The 16125-nt window shown below is 31.5% G+C and overlaps 1 protein-coding gene across 1 annotated transcript; it reads left to right on the forward strand.

The window, feature by feature from the left end:
• Positions 1 to 8946: 8946 nt before the first annotated feature.
• Positions 8947 to 11687, forward strand: LOC130981276 (serpin-ZXA-like). Its single transcript, XM_057904878.1, has 3 exons — positions 8947 to 9162; positions 9491 to 9784; positions 11274 to 11687. The coding sequence occupies exons 1-3, from the start codon at positions 8947 to 8949 to the stop codon at positions 11685 to 11687; spliced, it is 924 nt and encodes a 307-aa protein (XP_057760861.1).
• Positions 11688 to 16125: the final 4438 nt, after the last annotated feature.

The following is a 16125-nucleotide window of genomic DNA, read 5'->3' on the forward strand; positions in this document are numbered from 1 at the left end:
TTGTAATAATTGGCTGGATAATTTAGCTAGTGAAGACAGCAGAGAGAAAGAATGGGGCTGACTGGCTAAAGGTGGACCAACCGGGTAAGAGAATTAATCCTACAAAAGAAAGTAATAGCACCACCAATCCCTCAAATCCTAACAAATCTAAAGAGAAATCACAAAAATTACTCCTGTTAATTTGATGAGGAGTATGGCAGCTCTTTCTATGGAAGATTCATAAGAGAAGAATAAAGAAGCTCAAACGAGAATAAAGGAGGTTGGGATGGTATTGGAGGGTAAAAGAAGGGAGCTACTAAGCGAAAAAGATAGAAATAAAGATGAAAATCTGGCTACTAGTGGACAAAGAAAAACAACCCCTGAATTACTTTCTATTATCAACATAGGAAGTGATTTAGAGAATAAACAAGAGACGAACAACCGCAACTAGATTTAGATTAGTCAAACATACAAGAAGCTACTGAGCAATAAAAGACCCAAACTCAAACACCTAACAAGACAAGCTAATTCCGGAGTATAAATTAGGGTAGAATTTAAAATAAAAAATTATGAAGTGGAGGACGAACCGTGGTGTTTGGGAGTGGATGTTGAAGGTATGGAGATCACTGAAATAGGGGAGGGTGCCTACCTAAAAGAGGCACCTCAGCTCCCATGAAGATGCTGATGTGGAACTGTTGAAGTTTGGAAAAGACCCTAGCAGTTCACAACATCCAAGAGATCAAGAGATCTCATTCCCATGAAGTCTTGTTTTCATGTGAAACAAAAAACAACTCTTCGTACGTGAAGATTCAGTGTGAGAAGGTGGGTTTTGGAGATTGTTATTGTGTGGAACCACAAGGACTTGTTGGAGGCTTGGCATTAGCATGACAAACTGGGACTCATATTAATGTGCTAGAATCAGAGAGTTTCTTTATCCACTTTAATTGGACAGACCCTATTAATAATAAAATCTGATCTGTTATAGTTATCCACTTGCATAGTAAAAAAAACACAGAAACAATTAATACACTAAGATTCTTAAGCTACTGAATCAGATTGATGAAATGAAATTGGTAATAGAAAATTCCAGTGCAATTTTAGCTCGGCATGAGAAGGAAGGAGGAAAACCAAAGACTACAAGCTCACTAGAAGTGTGTAATAGTTTTATGAATGAAGAAAGATTGAGAGACGTTGGCTTTGAGGGAAGTAAATACACATGGTGCAACAGACAGTACAGTAAGAACCTCATAAAAGAAAGGCTAGATAGATGTTTTGTTTCAAATGATTAATATGTGGAATATCTGAGAGCCAAATTGCTGCATTTAGAAGACTCGGGATCAGATCACAAACCGATTCTAATTGACTCAGATAAATAATATATAAAAGCAAAGCAGAGGTTTAGGTTTCAAGAAAGATGGTATAAGAGTGAAGAAGCCTCAAAGATTATTTAAGATGCCTGACAAATCTCATGCTCCAGTTCAGCAATGTTTATCTTATTCACAAAGCTTAAGCACTACAGGCATAAGCTTGTTGAATGGAAAACTTATAAACCAAGTAACTCAGCTTGGACTATTCAAATCACAAAACAGAAAATTGAGGAAGAAAAAGAAAAAGGGCCAAGAAGCTGATAAACGCTTAATTCTCTTGTTGGAAGACAAATTGCAAGATGCTTATGAAAAGGAAGAAAAGTACTGCAAAGAGAAATCAAGGGTGAAATGGATGAAATGGGGAGATCAAAACATAAAATTTTTTCGCTCTAAATTTCAGTCGAGGAATAAGCATAACAGGTTGACACAGTTAAGAGATGAACAAGGACAAATCAAATCAGATCCAAAAGGTATTTGTGAGGTAGCTCAAAATTTTTTTACTCAATTGTTAACTATTTCCGGCCTAAAGGATCCAAGAGATGTTTTAGAAGGATTGGAGAAAAAGGTGGATAATCAGATGAATCATAGGCTGAACAGACCGGTGGATGAAAAGGAAATTAAAAGAGTTGTCTTTTCCATCAACCCTTTCTCTGTAAAATCCAGTTAAATCATAACTAATTAAATAATAAATTAAATAGGAGCGAATATGATTAGAAAATTTAGCAATCAGAATTTATTAATTTAAATGTAATATTTGGACTCAGTGAATTTTTCTGAGTCGAAAAACATAGTTTTCTGAATAAAAATGCGCACTAAAAATTTGACCGGCAGTACCGACTGCGATCTGTCCGATACTGTGGCTGAGAAAATTAATTAGAAGTGAATAATTTTAAGAAATAAGAATTTATAATTTGAGAAGATAGAAGTATTTAAAATATGATTTAAAACTCTAATCTTAAAAGTTTTGGCCCAAAATTGGGCCAACGGACCAAACCAAGTGAACCGGGTCCAAGTGGGCCCAAGACCCAACTTATATAAATATTAGTTATGAGCATTTCAGCTCATTAACCCTAAAGAAAGGAGAAGAGAGGAAGAAGAGTAGAGAAAATCCTAAATTCATCAAACTTCAAATCACCATAACTTTCTCTCCGGAACTTCAATTGACCAACCGTTTGCGGCCACGCGTCGCTCTTCTCATTCTCTATAATTTTATCTAACTTTTATGGTGATTATTTCACTGTCTTCTTCCCAGTTTTTGTTTTCTCCCTTAAATTCGAGTTTGGTTATAGATGTTGAGTAATTTTATGATTTTGATTATTTAGGAGTGCTCTAGTATGAGTCATTGGTGGCTTCTATCAACCAAACTTCAGTGGATTAAGGTAAGAAATCATCTGACCCTTGTGATTTATCAATTTCATGAACCCTAGGTTGATTATAAGTGTGAAAATTGATTATGTTAGAGTATTGGGTGATTTTGGTGCACAATTGGGAGATTGATATTGTTTGTGGGACTTTGGTAAGGCTTGGAGCTAAAGTTAGTGGAGACTTCCAAAGAAGAAGCTCAATTATTTTGGCTACAAGAGGTACGGTTTAAGTTTTATTTAAGTACCGTGTGTTGTGATGAGAATTCCTAGGCTAGATACCCTTAGGATTAAGTTTGGATTGTGTAAATGGTTGGTAATAATATGTATAATTGATATGTAATGTAAATTAATGATTGAGTTGAGAATTGTATGAATTTTGTATGTTTTATGTGTTGAGAATTTGATGAATTGGATAATGAATATTGGTTTGTGAAGTATGCATTTAAATTGTGAATTTGGGCCGGAGGCCAGAAAGAGGTAAGGAAGGTAAGTGATGTGTGTATTGTGTGATGTCATATAAGATTGAGTGGATGTTGAATATTGAGTGTGTGAATAAATGGGAGGAATGTGGAATAATAAGAAATTATTAGGAATTTAGGAGTGGAAGATGACGAAATTGAATTGAATTGTGTAGATGAGGTAGGTTTGGTTTTGGTTGAGTGAGATTATGTGAATGTGGTTGGTTGTGGTCATTTGGATGAGTGAAAATGAATTTGGCTTGTGAACATTGGAATAATTGGTGATTTATGTTTTTGGGTAAAAACTGATTTTTGACCAACTTCGGCGGCCCATAACTTGGCCCTCGAAGTTAGAAATTCTTCAAAATAAGATTTTTATGAAAGTTTATTCAACGACATTTCCAACGGTTCAGAAATGGTTGAAAAAAGAATTTTGTAGAAGAAGTTATGTGTGGCGGAAGTTTGAGGTTTGAAAATGTAGTCCTGCAGCTTTTTAAACTTGGTAAAATTTTTGGTAAAACGTACTCCAATGCACACGCATGGACGACGCGCACGCGTCACTCATGATTTTTACTCTCTCACCCGTGCACTTGGCCGATGCGTACGCGTCACTGTATTGATTTAGGTGTGTGGTATAAATTCCAGAGAGTTGTGATGGTAGCATGCCGGTTTTGTGCGAGGAGCACAAAACGCATCCACGCGTACGCGTGCCTGACGCGCATGCGTCACTTCCCCTCTCTGATTTCCACACGTACGCATGGGCGATGCTCATGCGTCACTCCCTTTTTCCGCTTTCCACGCGTGTGCGTGAGAGACGCGCACGCGTCATCCTGTTTTCAACAAAAATTGATTTTTGAGTTTTTAAAGCCGAATTTCAGACTTCTAAGCCTCCATTTTCATCCTCTAAGTCCTAAATATTTATAGTATACCTAGTAATGAAAAGAAGCTAGGACATATGGTAACTTGTGGGTGAAGTGAAGTGAGGATTAATGATGAATGATGAGTAATGATGATTGTATGAATTACTGAGGATGATGGTGCAAGTGCTGTGTATGTTATGAGTTGAATGGCTATGATAAGTATTGAATTATGACTGAGTATGTATATGTATATGATTAATGATTAAATGATTATGATTGATTGAGGAAGCTTAAACATGTGGCGAGTATGTCGGAGATGCATATATGATTAATGAATGAATGTGGTAAATGAATAATGATGGAAAATGTTAAATGTGAATATGCTTGTGTTTTCTCTCTGGTTGTAAGGGTGACAGGGCACTGATACCCTTTAATTGTGACAGGGTACAGATACCCTCTAATGGTAACAAGGCATAGATTCTCACTAATGGTAATAAGGCGCAACAGAGAGACTGTACCTGGGTTGTAGCAAGGGTCGTGGTTCGTCCCGCTTGCTCCGGGTTATTGTTTGAGAATCGGTAATAATGAAGGGTGATTATGAATGAATGTATATTTGTGATACCTGGGTAGTAGCAAGGGTCGTGGTTCGTCCTGCTTGCTCCAGGTTAATGTTTGAGATTTGATGATAATGATGATTGATTTTAAACTGAATGAATGTATGTTTTGAGATCCTGTGCAGTAGCAAGGTTTGTGGTTCGTCCCACTTGCTCCAGGTCAGAGATTGTGATGCCTGGGTAGTAGCGACAGTAGTGGTGATTCCACTCGCTCCAAGTTGAGCTTTTAACCACCCGCCTGGGTAGTAGCCGCAGTAGTGGTTGTTCCACTGGCTCTGGGTTAAGCGGGTAGTAGTAAGGGGGTTGTAGCTCAAGCCCACTTGCTCTGCATGGGTGTTTCTGTCCAATGGTTAGCTACCAGGACATGTCGGATTGGCTTTGTAACCGACAGATGATATCATTAGCCATAGGGCAGGCATACATCATATGCATATGTTTGAATTATTTGGGTTTGCCTATTTATTTTAGATTGCTATATCATATATGCTATGTTACCTGATTATGTGCTACTTGTTCTACTTGTAACTTACTGTGTATTACTTGTCTGTATTACTTGTGTTTATACAACTGAAAGGTCCTTCATGCTGGTGTTGGTTGACATTGAGGACTGTTCTTGTTGAGATGGAGTAATGATATGATTAATTTGAAATGATGATTATTGAATGAGGTAATTTGAGCTCCCTGGGTAGACGCAGTGAAGTGAATTCACTTGTTCCAGGTGAGGATATAAAGTATTAATATAGAATTGTTGAGACGGAATAACTGGTGATGGTTTTGTTTATGATTCTGATTCTAATTCGTTAGAGAGTTAGAAAGTTGGGAAGCATGAGGAAGATGAAATAGATTTAGCATTCCCTTATGACAGTTGCCTATTTATGGATTAGCGAGAACATAGGATGAATATTTGGTGAAAGGAAGTTAGGATGCTTAGTGAGTTTTTATTATAATGCATTGTATTTATTTGGCACTTTTACCGTACTGGAAACCCATGGGTCGGGAGTTCTCATTCCGTTATATCTCTTGTTTTTCAGATACAGGTCCAGGTGCTCAGAAGTGAGCTGTGGTTCATCTGAGAGATGACGAAGATCTTTATATTCTCTATTTTATATTTTGCTTAGAATCTCTCCACCTTTATTTTGAAAAGCTTATATTATGTATTGAACTCTTTTGAACTTGCCTATAGAGGCTCTTATGTTTCTTTTGGGAGAGATTAGGAGATACTGTTGTCGACTACTTTCATACTGTACCCTAGTCGGCCTAAACTTCGCGGGTCGCGACCAGTGGGTATTTACTTACGTTATATATCTTTGTACTGTCCTTCTCTTACTCTTCTTTATGCCTTTGTCCATATAACGCTTTCGACTTCACGCTTTATCTTTTAGTTGTTGATCCGCGAGTGATACGACCGCGATTTTATTTTTACTCCTTTTCAGATTTCTCGATTAATACTCCTTTTAATTATACTTATAAACTATGTATTAAAAATCCATCTTGAGAGTCGTACCACCTTATTATTATTGACTTATGACTCGAGCATAAGAATTTGAATATTAGGGTATTACATTTTCTGTCTCGGGAGAGGATGGTTTCACAGCAAAGTTCTACCAATTCTACTGGAACACCATAAAAAAAAGAAGTAATTCAAGCCATCCTAAGCTTCTTCTCAGGTGGTAAAATGTTGCGATCCCTAAATCACACACAAATATGCCTAATTCCAAAGGTTCAAGGTGCAGAAACAATGAATCAAATCAGGCCTATTAGCTTGAGTTCTGTCTTTTATAAAACAATTTCAAAGACTCTGGTGCATAGAATGCAATTTTTATTGGACAACATCATAAGTGAGAATTAGAATGCGTTTATCAAAAGGAGGCTGATTAGCTACAATATACTGGTTTCTCATGAATTCATGCACTTTCTGAAGAATAAAAGGTATGGTGACTATGAGCTAGCCCTGAAATTTGACATGAGTAAAGCTTATGATCGGGTTGAGTGGAGTTTCATTTGGGATGTGCTACAACAATTAGGTTTTTGTCAAAAGTGGATTGGTTGGATGAAGGAATGTGTCACTACGGTATCCTATTCTGTTATCGTGGAAGGTTTCTCACATGGTTTGTTTAAACCATCAAGGAAATTACGTCAAGGTGATCCCCTCTCTCTCTATCTATTTCTACTTTGTGCAGAGAGATTATCCCATCTGCTCTAGAAAAGAGAGCAGAGACATAAATTCACTGGCCTAAGACTTAACTAGAGGTGCCCTACATTCACTCATCTTTTCTTTGCTGATGACTCTATTCTATTTGCTAAAGCTAACAACCAGACATATCATAACCTATTGATGATACTAAAAGAATATGGTGAGGTAAGCAGTCTGATTGTTAACCTGCATAAGCCTCCGTGTTCTTCAGCCAAAACACTCCACATGAAATCAGGGATGAACTTGCTGAAATCCTCCAAATACCTCATGTCGGCTCCCAAAATAAATACCTCAGCCTCCCTACAATGGTAAATAGATCAAAGAAAACTACATTCAGCTATATAGAAGACAAAGTTAATAAGAAATTGAATCTTTGAAAGCGATCATTGTTGTCGGTTAGTGGAAGAGAAGTCCTAATTAAAGCTGTGAACACAGTTATACCTATATAAACTCTGAGTTGCTTCAAATTACTTGAGACTCTCATTGAAAATATTCAAAAAAGTATGACTGAATTTTGGTGAGGTCAGAAAAATAACGAGAGGAGGATGCATTGGATTAATTGGGGAATGATGTGTAGAGAAAAAGATCAGGGTGGTCTCGGATTTAAGGGTTTAAATGTGTTTAACTTGACGATGCTCGAAAAACAGGGGTAGAGGTTAGTGACAAAGTCTAACTCACTGCTTTATAAAGTTTTCCAGAGTAGATATTTTCCTTTTCATCTTTCTTGAATGCTCAAATAGGTAATAATCCTTCCTACATTTGGAGAAGTATGCTAGAAGAGAGAAAAATAATAGAGAAAGGAATTAAATGAAAAGTGGGTACTGGAAGCCGAATTCACATTTTTTTATGATATATGGAGAAACAATGCAGGAAGGAAGAAATCAGTTAATAAACAATAACACTAATCTGCAATGGATAAGCCAATCAATCAAGACAGACGGAACCTGAAATGAAGATTTGATTTCATCAACTTTCCCAATAAATACCACTCAAGCTATTTTCCAGACACAAAGAATAACAAGATAGGACCGAATAATTTGGGGCAAAGATCGAAAAAGTACTTACACGGTTAATTTTGGTTATTAGCTAGCATTCCAATTCTTTCATCCACCACTAGAATTTCTTCCGGAGATATTTAAATAAAAAGATCTGTAGCAATTAATTTGGAAACTCAAAGCTCCGGCAAAAATCCGAGTTTTCTTATAGAAGGCAGCACACAAAGAAATTCTTGTGCAACAAAAAATAACTCCAAAATGCCAATAATTTCAGCCACATGCCCTAGATGTAATTTGGAAGACAAAATTATAATGTATTGTTTGATCTATTGTCAAAAATCTCAATAAGTCTGGAATAAAATTGAATTTCCGCATTATTTGGCAACTCAAATTTTTGAAAATGGTGGAAGAACATAACTCAAAGACTTAAAAATGGCTCGGTTGAAAAATGAAAAAAAAGCCTCTTTGCTGTTACTCTCTGAAAGTGGTGATGAGTGTTGACATTATCTTGGCCGCGAAAAAACGGATGAAAAAACAATGGCCTAAGGGAGAAGATGAAGTCTCAAAGTCTTCTGCTGTGAACACATATCTCATTATTTCTTAGAGGTTAAAGTCAATTCATTTAGTGATATACCATTTCTTTTTGTCCTGTTATCCTATTTGGACCAAACCTTTCATTTTATTTCAATAAATAAAATTCTTCACTTAAAAAAAATACATAAAACAAAAAATTAATATAAATTAAAATAAAATCAATTCGTTTATTAAGTCAAATCAAATAATTAATTAATTATAATTAATATAATCAAATAAAATATTAAATAATTTAATATTTATTTTAATTAAATTAAATAAATAAATAATTAAAATACACAAAAATAATATTAATTAATTTATTTATTTTAATTAAATTAAATTATAGTTAATATAATTAAATAAAATATTAAATTATTTAATATTTATCTCAATCAAATTAAATTAACTATTAATAAAATATAATTGATTCTAACAACCGATCAAGCAAATCGGCCACTAACGTAGGGCTTTGGCCTTTAATTTCGCTGCTTATATATATATATACCGGAAAATGCATCATGAATGATTAGTTTCACAAAATGACAAGGAAAAGGAAAACACTCTCCAACTCTGCCACCAACACCACCACCACCAATGACGGTGAAAAAGCGGCCGCTCCGGTGATCACTCCTGAATTTAGGCTTGCAAAACACTTACTACTTTCCAAAGAAAGCGGCGGTTACAAGAACGTTGCCTTTTCGTCTTTGTGCATCATGCTCCTTCTTGGCATTGTTGCCGCCGGGTCCAAAGGTCCGGTTTGTGACGAACTCCTCTCGTTCCTCCTATCAGAATCCACATCAACGATCTCAACTCCGGGGCAACTCAGCTCTTGTCCTCCATGCTTGTCGACCGTTCTTCGAGCGGCAGACCTCTCCTCTCTTACGCGAATGGTGTTTGGGTTGACAAAAGCCTATCTTTGAAGCCTTCGTTCTCACAAGTTATGGAAAATACTTACAAGTCCACTTTGACTTCACTTGATTTCACAAACAAGAGCGAAATAGCGAAGGAGATTAACTCATGGGCTGAAAGGGAGACAAAGGCGTTGTTAACAACATCATTGATCCTGATTCAATCGAATTGAAGGACGTGATCATGGCTAACACACTCTACTTCAAAGGATTATGGAGAAACATCGGCACCTTCAGAGAAAAAGATACACGGGATGGTGACTTTCATCTCTTGGATGGTGGTGGCTCAGTGAAGGTTCCCTTCATGGATGGAAGTCACCACCATTACGCCATTGCTCATCATTATCAAGATTTCAAGGTCCTCAGTCTTAATTACATGGAAGCCAGCGAAAATGTCCCCAAAAGGGTGTACACCATGCACATTTTTCTTCCTGATGAAATCAATGGCTTGCCGGCTTTGGTCCAAAAGGTATGTAGACAATAATCATTTGAGTAAATATTCTTTTCGATTTCTGCACTTGTTAGAAGGATTATCTTCTACAATTCAAAAATTTTTAATTAATTAACTAATTTTCAACTAAGTAATATTGGAATGAGCAATTTCTGCAAAAGATAGCTTATGTGTTATTGGAATAGAAATTTTTAAATTGTTGATGATAATTTTACCTTCGCACAAATGGTTAGAGATTGAAAAAAATATTTACTCTAACCATTTGAGTGTTGACGATTTTAATCACTTCAAATATTAAGTAGTTCCATTAAATGTTTTAGAAAATTTTGTTAAACATTATTCAATCTTTTATTATTAGAGATGACAGTTTATTCTTACCACTTTTGACACACATAGCTACCAATGTTTCTATTTGCATTCATATGGCAAGGGAAGGAAATAAATTTTAAAAAGTAATTAATTTTTTATGCCAAAATTATGTGTTTGGTATTTAACCGAGAGAGATTGATAAAACTGAAGGAATTTTGATAGAGTTTCATTATCTAAAATAGGGGATTTTATAAATGTATCCAAGAATGATTTTTTTTTATCACTATTTAATATTTTTTTATTTGACATAATTAAGTATGTTTGAATCCTTTAACAAAAGAGTATTACTAAAACAAAAGTTACAATAGATACGTTTAGGGAAAAAAAATTCCGTGAATCTAAAATTTATAACAAGTAGTAATTGTGGCTGATATTTATTGTTTCTTCATACTTATCCTAGAAGTTAATAGAAAATATTTGTTTTTTTTTCTCTGAAAAAATTTAAGCGATAATATTCATGCATTTGTTTGTTCTTTTTAATGTAGCCTTAGAAGATTCTTTATTTGTATGTTCTTTTTAATATAGCCTTAGAAAATTCCTTTTTAGTGAATACTATTTACACAAAAAAATAATCAAATAAATTATCATGGATTTGTCTATTAATCATATTACTTATATATAAAAATTAATTACTAAATTTGTTATCCATATTTGTATGATACACGTTGAAATATAGTATGTACATTAAAAATGAATTAAATATTATATACACTTAAACATAAATATATGATAATTGATATGATGGATAATTTTAAAATGTACACAATATTTTTTATTTTAATATATATATGTATGCTGTATGCGTATTTTTATATTTTTTAATATATATTTTATATTTCAACATATATCATATAATAATTAATTTGATGGTTGTCTTTTACATAACATTATTGTTATTTTATATATCGTGATAATTGAAAAACAAAAAAAAAACTGTGTGTACATATATAAATCGTACTAGATTTATTAAAAAAAAAATAGTCACAATAAATTATTTATATAAAATATATATTGAGATATAAAATATATATTAAAAATAAATTAAATAATATATATTATGCTCAGATACATAATAGCTAATTTTATAGTTATTCTTTTTGTGTGTATAACATTTTTGTATATATATATATATATATAGGTGTGTACTGAATCTGAATCTCTTGAAAACATGTTCCCAAACGGTTGGAAAAAATTAGGTGTGTTAAAGATCCTAAGATTTAGGCTATCTTTTATGGTTGAGGCTTCTCCAATGCTAAAGAAGATGGGTTTGGTGTTACCATTCATGAAAGGAGCTTTGACTGAATTGGTGGAAGAGAGAGTTGCGTATATTTCCGATATTATCCAGAAATGCATCATTGAAGTGAACGAAGAAGGGACCAAAGCTGTTGCAGCTGTAAGGTGTCAAATACCTACGACTGCAGGAAGAACAACGAAGAAGCCTCCTCCTCCTTTTGACTTTATTGCAAACCATCCATTCTTGTTTCTGATCAGAGAACAGTATACTGGAACTGTTCTTTTTGTTGGTCAAGTGCTCAATCCTCTTTACGGTTAATGCCATGGTTATCAATTTATCAAAAAGCTCAAGTTACTAGGTTACTTGTTTATTAAGTGAAGATCAGTTATTGGTCGAACTTTATGATATGAAGACGAATAGTGTCAGTTAAGGAGTAAATTCCTTTATTTATTCAATGCAAATGCTTAATTGACTAGGATACCAGTTTTTATTTAAATTGGCTAATTCGAATTGATTTTGATAGCTATGGTTTATACTTTTTATGACTTTTATGTATACGACTTAGGGTGTGTTTGGAAACTTGTTGGAAGGGAAGAAGCACGTTTAAATTTCTTGAAAGCTTCGACTTTTGGTTTGGCAAATTTTTTTCTTATGAACGCAGAAGTGATTTTGCTGCCAAAATCACGTTAACTATTTATAGCTTCTGCGTTTTCTTAACTGGCTTTTAGCCATAAATACTAACAATTTATTTACCTTTTACCAACTTTATCCTTTATATATATTATTGTATTATTTATAAAATTCTTGTTATTTCTATTTATATGAGTTCTATTTTCTATTATTTATTATTTTTATTTTTTTCAATTATTTGTTTGACATTATACACTTTTATAATTTTGATTTTTGTGTATTATATTTGTTATTATCTTTTTATAATATAATTTATTAATTCTATTAGGTAAAGTAAATTAAACAAAAAATTAACTGTAAATAATAATAATAGTAAAAAATTATAACATATTAAAAAACGAGTACTAAAAATACTAAAAATATATTATATAAAAAAATCATGAAGAACTTTTATATTTGTTTCAATCACTATAAAGTAAATATTTAATTTTTTTATTATTTTCAGTATTCTCTTTTATAATTGTAATTTTCGTATACTATGTTTTAGTGTAATTTTTTATAATATAGATTATGTTTCCATTAAAAAAAGATAAATTAAATAAAAAATTAATCATAGATAATAATAAAATCATAAACGTTGAATTCCAAATTAATATTAAGAATAAGATTATTGAGAGTACTAGAATAAGAGTTAGATATAAAAAATACTAAAGTAATATTTAATAGTTAAAAAATATAACATATTTGATTAAATATTCTTTTATATATATATATATAATTTATATTTTTTATTTTTATTTACAAATATATTTTATCTATTTTTATATGTTATTTTTATTTTAGTAAATAAATATTAATTTTATTATAAAATTAACTAATAAGATGTATTTAAATATCTAAATTAAAATAATAGGATAATATAAAAAAAATTTAAGTTGATGTCCATTTTAGTAATTTTTTATTTAAAAGTGATTTTAAATGGTATAAGCCAAACAACATTTATTTTACTATAATACATTTTGATACAAAAATTACCAAACATAAATCACTTTAACACAAACTTATTTTTGATCAAAATTAAGTTTGCAAAATCACTTTTATGTAAACTCTCGTTTGCAAACTGTAATCCAAATATACACTTAATATAAACCATTGATTTAATTTCTAAAAATGTCTCTTTTGATCAGAACTTTTAATTATCATTATTAAGAAATAATACTATAGTAAATATATACTAAAGTTAATTATTAGTATAAAATATATACTAAAATTTAAAATATTTATTAAAAATGAGTTAAATAATATATATTTTTATACGTAAATATATGATAATTGATTTTAATATTTAAACTAATGTATGTATGTGCGATGCACAAAAAAATATTTATTTTTTTATATTCATGTTTAAAATATGTTTTTAAATGAAATTTATTATGAATATATTTAACTTATATAAAATAATATATCATGACTGATTTTAATATTTAAACTAATGTATGTACTTATGTGATACACAAAAAATATTTATTTTTTTATATTTATGTTTAAAATATGTTTTTAAATGAAATTTATTATGATTATTTAACTTATATAAAATAATTTTATATTTTTTTGTTTTTTATACAAATACCAAACAATGGTTTAAATTAAAAATGGTATATTTTAACTTATATTTTTTGTTATTTATAACAATTTTCATTATGATGACTTTGCACTGACATTTGTCATATCACACAAACTAACACATCGTATGAGAAATCATCTGCTAACCGATTATATGGTTTGAATTATCCAATTTTCATCTAAAATGAGGGTGTCTAAAAATTTTGGAATGATTGGAATGCAACATATCACACAGACAAATGGTTAAAGACCGAAAAAATTAATTTTTAAAATTAAAAAAAGTACGTAATACAAGCTGTAAAGTTTTTCTTTTAAATATGAAACTAACTAAAATGAGAAAAGGGTAGAGATAAATATAGCATGCTCTATTGAAGTAATATATTTTATACATATTGGAATCAATGCTACCATCTATATATTAGTTTTAAATTAATACTCAAAATGATTTTTAAAATTTGACCCCTAACCCAAATTGTATCTTAAAATTTTAAGGTTTGATTTAAGTTGGCCTTTTCGTTTATTTTTATCACCAAAAAGATGACGTAGTACGATTAAATGACGACGTTTTGTTGTTCGCGCCTAAACTTTATTATTTTGCTGTTCCTTTGTTATATAAACTCTTGACCCCTTTTTCTTTCTCCTTCTCAATTTAATCAGTAAATCTCCCAATTCTCTCTCTCCTCTTTCTTTTTCTCTCTAAATGTATATGTCCAATAAAATACTATCATGAATTATTCTCTCTTTCTCCCTCTCTAAATGTGTATGTCCAATAAAATACTATCATGAATTATTATTATAAGAATAAGCTTTTGAAAGTTATGATAGTGTTTTTAATTAAAATTAGAAACGAATAATTACGACAAGGATTATAATAATGAGATATACGTTTTTTAGTACTTTTAATTTAAATTATTTTTAATCATAGAATCACTAAAATTAGGACATTAGTGATTCGGGTATATATATATATATATATATATATATATATATATATATATATATATATATATATATATGACCATTGAATTGAGTCACTTTGAAAATTCTTAATGGTTATAGTTATCGTATATTTGTCAATAGGATATTCTCATGATGAACATAATATTAAAATTTTTCTTTGACTTGTGACTATCATAGTAATTCATAATGTATTTATTATACTTTGATTCCGGACACCGAGTATCCTACGGTGCTAGTTGAATGGATATTAGGTATGATTTAAATATTTGTAGAATTAATGATTAGTCAATATGGAATCTATCAACTATGGTAATGAGTTCGAGCTCTACGATTATAATGAATGAATTAAACAATGCCTTAGTCAAGGAGTTTGAATGAATAAAAAATAAATTATAGAAGACTGAAGCTTCCAAGGTTTAAACCAAGTTCAACACTTGGATTGTCTTCTTCTTCAGTATCAGAACCAGCAACAGCGTGGTCAGATGTGAGAGGGAGCAGAAGCAATGACATGCAACCTTACGTTTCTCTCTCAACCTTTCTCTTCATGAATCTTGAATCTGGGTCGTTGAGCTTTGCTTTGACCCCAAGTTTAATTTTCAATCGTTGATGAGCCTCTGAGCACATTTGACTTTTCTGTCTTCATTATTGCTTGAGAGGTGCTCGTAACTTAAAAGATTTTTTTACGGTTTCTCGTTGAAGTATGAAAGGGGAAAACCACCTTTTTGTGTCTTCTGATGCATTGAAATCTTCCTTTTGTTATAGCCCTTCTTCCTTTTCTTCTTGCTTGAATATGGAAACAAGTTTTTTATTCTTCGTCGTGTCTTATCTTCAGATCTTTTCTCTTTCTTCTTTCTTAGTTCAGAGTGTAATGTGATGGAAAAGAAAGATAAGAGAGAGAAGAGAGAATTGTTGGTTCGGTAGAAGTGAAATGAAATTCAATTGCATTTTGATTTGTTTATCCGAGTAGTGACTAGATTAAAGTGAAATGAATTTTGAGTATGATCACCGAATTGGCTTGAATCTTTCTCTGACCTTCTTTCTTTCTTTTCTCTCGTAAGGTTTAGTGGCTTGTGACGAAGCAAAGTTTGATTATGTTTAATATGATAATGGACCATAGTGTGTGTATGTGCGGGTTTGAACATTTGTTTTTTGGGCTTAGTTGATTAGATCAAGTTTCTGCACACTTAAACAAAAATATTACACAACCAATTGATAATACCTCATTAATGTTTGGTCATCACTTCAATCAAATTTTAGTTTTTTAAATTCAACAAATCAAATAAATAATTATATTAATTTAAATAAAATATTATTATATTCTTTGCTAACACCATAAATATAATGATATAATAATTGAGAATATTAAATAATTAATTATTCATTCTATGATGAGTTTTAAATATGGATAAGATCCTAACTGATTCTGTTTTAAATTAAGTTGTAATTTGATTCATAAAATTTGATCCAAAAATCAATTACCAGTCTCATACTAGATATATGTATATGGTAAAAGAAACATAATAATATTTTTTTTACCTCTACA

This window comes from Arachis stenosperma, chromosome 5, assembly GCF_014773155.1.
Source record: "Arachis stenosperma cultivar V10309 chromosome 5, arast.V10309.gnm1.PFL2, whole genome shotgun sequence".
Taxonomy (NCBI): domain Eukaryota; kingdom Viridiplantae; phylum Streptophyta; class Magnoliopsida; order Fabales; family Fabaceae; genus Arachis; species Arachis stenosperma.